An 8,391-nucleotide genomic window follows, 5' to 3' on the forward strand; every position below is an offset into this window, starting at 1 on the left:
CCTGCACACGAGTTCTTACTCTACGAGAGCGAAAGCGAGGTAGTGTTTGCTTCTCTCTGCTCTAGCGCTCCTTTCGCTAATTTTCTCCCGGCTAATTTAATAACCTTTCACAGAAAACAGTCCTCTACGAAGACTAGGCCTTTCAGGCCAAAACCGCCTCAGTCCGCCTGCGCGGATTTAGCGTGACTTCCGGTTAGCCAAACACCCACGTGATCAAATGCCCTCAGTGCGCATGTGTGAAGAGGAGTTGGACTGAACCATTTTGCCCGACGAAAGGGGTACACCTTTTGTGTTTTAAAGCTTAAAACCGATTCTCGATCTTGATCATCTATGATCACGGTCTTTTAGGAAGAAAGTAAGTGAGTGTGAAATGGAGGAAGATGAAATAGCTTAGCGAAAATACAGGACAATCATGGAGTGGGGCTTGGGCTCTCCCCTTCGTAGTTAATGGGAGGAGCCCGCGACCAGCAAGCTCTTTCCTTTCGCTGCTGCGTCTGCAGCCATGAGGTGAGCAGGCCCGGCTCTCGGTTTCTGACCGATAAGCCCGGCGAAGCCTAGCGGGGAACCGGGCCGGGACCACAAATGGCAAAAGGGAGAGGGGAGGCGGGCGTGGTGCTTCCATGTCTGGAGCGCAGAGAGCACACGCGACCTGGGCCTACGGAGGGTGGGCCGCGGGACGCCGTGGCCCGTAAAGACCTCCGGCGGGCGCCGCTCCGCCTGTCCCGCGTCGTGAGGCACCACACGGGGAGATTGGTGACGACTGGGCACTGAGTGGCTTCTTGGTGCGCTGGGGCCCAGCGGACCTCTAACATGGGGCAAGTCTCGGGCAAGCCCAGGCCTCCGAGTGCTGAGGGTGAGGCGCCAGTTTGGCCTCCACCCTAACGGCTGGACGGCGTGTATTAGTGTAAAAAAGCATAGAAAGCGAAAAGCTACTCCTGTACTCCTGGGTAAACAGGCTACGTCCCAGCCCTGATCCACTGGTGTCCGATACTTAACATTAAAGTCTTCACAGAGCCAAATACCCGGAAGAGCTTAACCCCCTCCCCCAAATCCCGAATGGCTAACCATCGTGGCCACGTTCACTGCCCAGGTCTTGGTTTGGATTTAAGATCTTGATTTGGAGTTTGTTGGACAGGAAGGGGTGGCAAAATTTTTAGGGCTAGGGAGTATATTTCCTTTAATACCTATTGATGTGTACTTTGCCCATTTTTTAAATAGATACTAAGACTTAGGTGGGGAGATTTTGCTTGGAGTGTTTGTTGTTGCTCAGAAGTGGCTTTCAGGGCTTAATAGTGTTTTCTGTATACCCCAGTATGCTTAGGCTACAGAAGAGGCTTGCCTCTAGCGTCCTCCGCTGTGGTAAAAAGAAGGTGTGGTTGGACCCCAATGAAACCAACGAAATCGCCAATGCCAACTCTCGTGAGTATGATCCTTCACCCTCACCTACAAAGGATGGATATGTATTTTTATAGATTATATATACATTAATATACAGGATGCAACATCCAGTGTTACATTAGTAGATTATAAGCAAAGTATTTTGTAGCCGTATGGAAGTTTAAAAAAGATATTTGAGGACAGTATGCTGGGTGAGGCTTTAAGGCATAAGCAAGGCTTGTTAGTATCAGACAGGTGGCTCCAAGGACCTTAACCAGTGTTTCAGATAGACCAGATAAGCTATGAAGTATTTATGAGGTGAATAATCTTTTCTTCATAAGTGTTTGCCAGGATTTCAGCTTCTTTTCAGGAAAGCTTTGAGTTCTGTGGCCAGCACATTGCTAACAACAGGTATGTTTTCCCAGGTCAACAGATCAGGAAGCTGATCAAAGATGGCCTGATCATCCGGAAGCCTGTGACTGTCCATTCCCGGGCTCGATGCCGGAAGAACACCTTGGCCCGACGGAAGGGCAGGCATATGGGCATAGGTGAGAATGCTCTAACCTTCCACCCTGCCTCATAAAGAATGGGTACAGTGATAGAGCGCATGATTGGCAAGCTTATGAACCTGGTTGAGGTCTACACGGACACTGGTGATCTTCTCTTCTGCCGTCTTGTGCCATTGCTGGGCAAATACTATTTTCTTTTGCATGGATGCAGGTTAGCATCCATGGGGTTTGTTGATGGGGAAAAGATGTCAACATTAAATCTATATTCTGATTGTGCTGGGAGTTATACTGAGTGTTTTAAAACTGGGGGCTGGAGGGGCGGCTCAGGAGTTGGGTCTCAATTTCAAGGCCAGTTTTGTTTTTGGTTCTTTTTTTTTTTTTTTTTTTTTTTTTTCCGGAGCTGGGGACCGAACCCAGGGCCTTGCGCTTCCTAGGCTAGCGCTCTACCACTGAGCTAAATCCCCAACCCCTCAAGGCCAGTTTTGATGCTGTCCCCCAGTCCCAAAAGGAGAGGTTAATGTTGGTCGTTGAGACTGTCTCCTTTACAGCTCTGACTAGCTTTGTACTGAGCTATCAGCCTCCACTGTTGTTCTCTTGACTTGGTAAAAGAAATTAAGTACTTGAATATTTCTTAAAATGAAAGACAGCTGAGTGAGGGAAGACCGCTCAGAGTCTCTAACTCTTGCTCAGGGAAGAGGAAGGGTACTGCCAACGCTCGGATGCCCGAGAAGGTGACCTGGATGCGAAGGATGAGGATCCTGCGCCGGCTTCTCAGGAGATACCGGGAATCTAAGAAGATTGACCGTCATATGTAAGCACATTGTTACTTTTACAGCTTTGTCTTTTCACCCCCTCTGTGCGGTGGCTTTGGGTAGGGAATCCTGCCAAGGGAGCTGTCTAAGTCTAGTGGGTTGGTTTCCCCTATCAGAGTAGCTATCAGGTAGCTATCAGAGCTACCCAAGATTTGAATTGGCCAAGCAAGTTGTGTGTAGGGGCTATCCCAAAGGTCTTTGGGGGGAGGGCAGCAGTCCTATATAAATAACCATGGGCTTAGTGACCATGGGGAGAGGAACAACCACATGTCCGTTGTTGAGCTTCTGGTCCTTGTCCCCTGCAGGTATCACAGCCTGTACCTGAAGGTCAAAGGGAATGTGTTCAAAAACAAGCGGATTCTCATGGAGCACATCCACAAACTGAAGGCAGACAAGGCCCGCAAGAAGCTACTGGCGTAAGTTTCTTCAAGAGTGGTATTACAGGCTGGAGAGAGTTAAGAGCACTGACTGCTCTTCCAGAGGTCCTGAGTTCAAATCCCAGCAACCACATGGTGGCTCACAACCATGTGTAGTAGGATCTGATAGCCTCTTCTGGTGTGTCTGAGGATAGCAACAGTGTACTCAGACAATCTTTTTAAAAGATAGTTGTGAGCAACTGTCATGCCTACTGCCTGCCCATTCTCACTGGTCTGGGTGAGACGGGAGCTGCTGTTCTTTGGGCTGAAGCAGATCGTAGGGTTTGGAGGTTTGGGGGTGCGCTGTCTCCTCAGCTGTTCGCCCATGCCCACACTTGTCTTTTCCTTATACCAGTGACCAGGCTGAGGCTCGCAGGTCTAAGACCAAGGAAGCACGAAAGCGCCGGGAGGAGCGCCTCCAAGCCAAGAAGGAGGAGATCATCAAGACTCTGTCCAAGGAGGAGGAGACCAAGAAATGAAGCTTCCCTCGTGTCTGTACATAGTGGCCAGGCTATGGCCTCACGTGGATCAGTCATTAAAATAAAACAAGCCTTCGTCCTTGTCCATTGCCCTCTTTGTAGCAGTTTTGGCTGGTGTGTCTTACGAGTCTAGGATTTGGTTTCGTGGTGGTATTGGAACTGGTTGAGGGGGTTGCCTACTTCTCATAGGCTTAAGTGACGGTGTATTGATTGGTTCTCTAGAGTGGCTGAGACCATGGTATCCATCAAGCAGCCTGCTTGAAGGATTCTAGTCCTAAATTCTGGTATGCCTGTGTGTACTCGGCTGCTTGGAACCTGCCTTAGGGTCTCTTAAAGCAATTACCCGTTAGCTGGGCAGGTTTAGGTGTATAGTAATTGCTGTACATTACTCTTTTTTTTTTTTTGGTTCTTTTTTTCGGAGCTGGGGACCGAACCCAGGGCCTTGCGCTTCCTAGGTAAGCGCTCTATCACTGAGCTAAATCCCCAGCCCCTGTACATTACTCTTACATTGACCCTCTGGTCTTCACAAAATACTGAAGTAGGGTCAGCCAATCCATTTTGTGGCTGGCAGGTGAACATGGGCTGAGGCAGTTCAGACTGATTCCCAGGTCATTGGTGAGGAGAGAAAGCAGTGTGGTGGTTTGAGATAAGATGTCCAGTGATGGGGTTGGGGGTTTAGCTCAGTGGTAGAGCGCTTGCCTAGCAAGCACAAGGCCCTGGGTTCGGTCCCCAGCTCCGGAAAAAAAAAAAGATGTCCAGTTATGTGTTATCTGTGAGCTATGGGTTAAGCTTGGGTTACCAAGGGAAGTTGGGTCCATATTAGGTAAATGTGTGGCTCCCTCAGCCTTTTTTTTTTTTTTCTCGGAGCTGGGGACCGAACCCAGGGCCTTGTGCTTGCCAGGCAAGCGCTCTACCACTGAGCTAAATCCCCAGCCCCGCCTTTTTCTTTAAGATTGATTGTATATGAGTTCACTGTATATGAATTCATTGTAGCTGTCTTCAGACACACCAGAAGAAGGCATCTGGATCCCATTACAGATGGTTGTGAGCCACCCTGTGGTTGTTGAAAATTGAGCTCAGATCTCCCTCAGCCTTAGAAGGGCACTGTGGAAGAGTGAGGTGGGGGAGGTAGGTGTTCAGAGATGCAGGGACCAGTAGAACCCACAGCTCTGCTTCATCTTTATCCAGTTCTGGCCAGGGAAGAAGGCAGGCTACAAAGCTCAGACTGAAGCACTCAGAGGACCTCCCTATGTCACCAGGAACAAGGCCTGGCACAAAGGGACATGGGTTTCTGGGATCCTGCGCTTGCTACTCTGGGCTCTTCCTGTAAGACTTTGCTAATAGAAAAGCTTTGCAAGGCTTGGAGGAGGAGTGGCCTTGGCTCTAAGCTTAACCTGGACATCTCCAGCCCAACTCCAAAGGAAAAGTTTAGAGACCACCCCATTTCTACAAGGGACCATCTAAGGAATGCAGTGGTCCAACCATAGTTGCCACGGTTCCATTCCTAGCCAGAAGATGGCGCTGTTTGCTTGCCGGTGGTTTGCAGGCTCCAGCTTCATGCCAGCTTTTTGTTTGGTTGACATTGGGTTATTTTGAAAGATAGTGATGTTTTGTTGTTTCGTTTTAAGGACTTATTTGATTTTATGTGCAGTGATGTTTTGCCTACATGTATGTCTGTGTGAAGAAGACCAGGTCTGCTGGAACTGGAATTACAAATAGTGAGTTGGATGTTGGGAATTGAACCTAGGTCCTCTGGAAGAGCAACCTCTGAGCCTTGCCTCCAGCCCTATGATGGTTTGCTCTAATGTTAACTTGCCACAAATTAGAATCTGCCATGTAGGGAGCCTCACCTGCAGAATTCCGATTGACTTTAATAATAGAGGTTAGGAAGACCCACCCTGGAAGGCGGGTGGCACCTTTGAGAAACAGCCCAGAGGAAAAAGGGCCACGGCAGAAGGGCAATTACTCTTCTGCCTGATTGACCTTCCCTCATGTCACCAAGTTAACCCTGCTGCTGCCGCCTTCACTGATGCCAGAGCCAGTTCCAGGCTTCCATTGCTGACTGAACCAGGGACTCTCTCAGGCTTTCAGTGCCAGAGTGGGACTGCTTGGACGCCCAGCCTTAAGACCAGAGCCAGTCAGTAAGCAGTGCTCGCCAATGGTCTCCATTCCCAGCCCCAGGTTCCTACCTTGAATTTCTGCCCTGGTTTCCCTTGGCTGAGACCTGTAACCCAAGTAAACTCTGCCCTCCCCCACGTTGTTTTCAGTCCTTTTCACACAGTGACAGAGAAGCAGACTAAGCCAAGATGGAGGAGGTGGCAGATGCGCTGAGGAGTCTCCTCAAAAAACCCACTCACGACACACAATGCTCTGCACCAAACCATTCTCCACACCACTGTTGTGTTTTCCTGACAGTCACCTCAGGCCTGGAAGGAACATCTCTCCTACCACATGGGCTGACACTTTTACAGGAAAATATGTGAAAGGAGTCTAATTTTCAGGCAGCTTCAAAAATAAAGAATCCTAGGGCTGGAGACATGACTCAGTGGTTAAGAGCATCCCCTGTTCTCCCAGTGGATCTGAGTTTAATTCCCAGCAGCCACATGGTGGCTCACACCCACCTGTAATGGGATCTGATGCCCTCTTCTGGTGTGGTGACTTCATATCCATAAACATCAATTTCACACCGAGTATATATGTATTTTAGCATGAGTACCAGCCCCAGCCCCCTCCACCCTTCCAGCCTCTCAAGATGGGCCCTTTCATTCCAGAGTATATGACTTGTGTGCTAGAGAGACGGGTAGCAGCTTAGAGCATTTGCTGTGATTCCTGAGAACTTGATTTCAAGTCGCAGAGCCCACACTGAGCAGTCCCAGCCACCTGTAACTCTAATGCCTTCTGCCCTTCCTTGGCACCCACTCATATACAGCACATACATAGGTACACATACATTAAAAATAAAAACAAGGGGGCTGGAGAGATGGCTCAGCGGTTAAGAGCACCCGACTGCTCTTCCAGAGGTCATGAGTTCAATTCCCAGCAACCACATGGTGGCTCACAACCATCTGTAAAGAGATCCGATGCCCTCTTCTGGTGTATCTGAAGACAGCTACAGTGTACTTATATATAATAAATAAATAAATCTTAAAAAAATAAAAATAAAAACAAGGGGCTGGGGATTTAGCTCAGTGGTAGAGCGCTTACCTAGGAAGCACAAGGCCCTGGGTTCGGTCCCCAGCTCCGAAAAAAAAAAGAAAAAAAAAGTATATGACTAGCTAAGCATGGTGGTACCAGCACTCAGGAGCCCGATCGCTCCAGCTTTGAGGCCAGCTGGGGCTACAGAGCAAAACAGAACAAAAGCATAGAACTATTCCCATCAAATAATGTTGTATATATTTCCAAGGTGCTCATTGTCTCCCAGGTAAAGACCCTGAAAAAAGGCCAACTTATTCTCTCTCTCTCTCTCTCTCTCTCTCTCTCTCTCTCTCTCTCTCCTTGTTTTTTCTTTTATTAAAAATATTTATTTATTTATTATATAAGTACATTATATGGGCTGGAGAGATGGCTCAGTGGTTAAGAGCACTGACTGCTCTTCCAGAGGTCCTGAGTTCAAATCCCAGCAACCACATGGTGGCTCACAGCCATCTGTAATGGGATCTGATGCCCTCTTCTGGTGTGTCTGAAGACAGCAACAGTGTATTTATATGTAATAAATAAATAAATCTTTAAAAAAAAATAAGTACATTATAGTTGTCTTCAGACACACCAGAAGAGGGATCAAATCCCATTGCAGACCATTGTGAGCCACCATGTGGTTGCTGGGAATTGAACTCAGGACCTCTGGAAGAGCAGTCAGTGCTCTTAAACCCTGAGCCATCTCTCCAGCCCCTTGTTTATTTTCTTTTTGTTGTTGTTTTTGTTTGTTTGTTTGTTTGTTTTCAAGACAGGACTTCTCAGTGTGGCCCTGGTTATTCTGGAACTTATCCTGTAGACCAGGCTGGCCCTAAACTCAGAGATCCACCGGCCTCCATCCCTGAGTGCTGGGATTAAATAAAGGCATATGACATCGCCTGGCTATCCAATTCATTTTCTAGATAAGGAAACTGAGGCCCAAGTGACTTCCCAGAATCTTAACATTCTCTAGTTACTAGTACCACAGAAGTCTGGCTCTCCGGCTGCCAGCTGTGGGTGTGATTCAGCGTACTGCCCCGACAGAGCAATGAAACAGAGTCACAGATGTAGGCTGTGAGCTGGAGATGGGCTGGGGACGTGAGGCTGGCTTTGGCCTCCTCCCTGGTGGCACCCATGAAACTCAGGCAGGGGTGGGCTACGCCACCCCTTTTAAAACAGAAGAGATCGAGTTTAGAAGTGCACAGCTGCATTCCTTGGCTGTCCCAACAGGTTCCCAGTTGGTCCAAGCTCTAGGGGACTGGGGGGTGCAGGAGACTGAAGAGAGGACTAGGCTACCAAGGTGGTGGGGTCACAAAAAGAGCCTCACTGCCTGAGTCCCCCCTCCACCTACAGCATCTATTATCCATCCTTTTAGGCCTCCTCATCTGTGGCTCCTGTCTTTTTCTTTCTGAGTCTCCCTTGAACCCAAGTTGGGTGTATTGGGAGGTCACAGGCTGAGACAGGGAAGAGAGGATGTGTGTGGGTCAGACATGGCACTGGCAGCAGATTTCTGGGCATCTGCAGGCCAGTAGTGTGGCTGGTCCATGTCCCCAAGAACAGGCACGGAGGAGGAGGGCAGAGGCTACAGTGGGGACACCAGCTGTTCCCAGCCCCTAGGCTGGGAGCC

General features: G+C 48.8%; 1 protein-coding gene across 1 annotated transcript; it reads left to right on the forward strand.

Moving 5' to 3' along the window:
* Positions 1–474: 474 nt before the first annotated feature.
* Positions 475–3,677, forward strand: Rpl19 (ribosomal protein L19). Its single transcript, NM_031103.1, is given in 6 exon segments — positions 475–507; positions 1,313–1,419; positions 1,803–1,925; positions 2,577–2,697; positions 3,004–3,114; positions 3,470–3,677. Coding segments are annotated over 6 exon segments (591 nt in total). The 5' UTR covers positions 475–502; the 3' UTR covers positions 3,594–3,677.
* Positions 3,678–8,391: the final 4,714 nt, after the last annotated feature.

Source organism: Rattus norvegicus, chromosome 10 (genome assembly GCF_021556685.1).
Source record: "Rattus norvegicus strain SHRSP/BbbUtx chromosome 10, alternate assembly SHRSP_T2T, whole genome shotgun sequence".
NCBI classification, from domain to species: domain Eukaryota; kingdom Metazoa; phylum Chordata; class Mammalia; order Rodentia; family Muridae; genus Rattus; species Rattus norvegicus.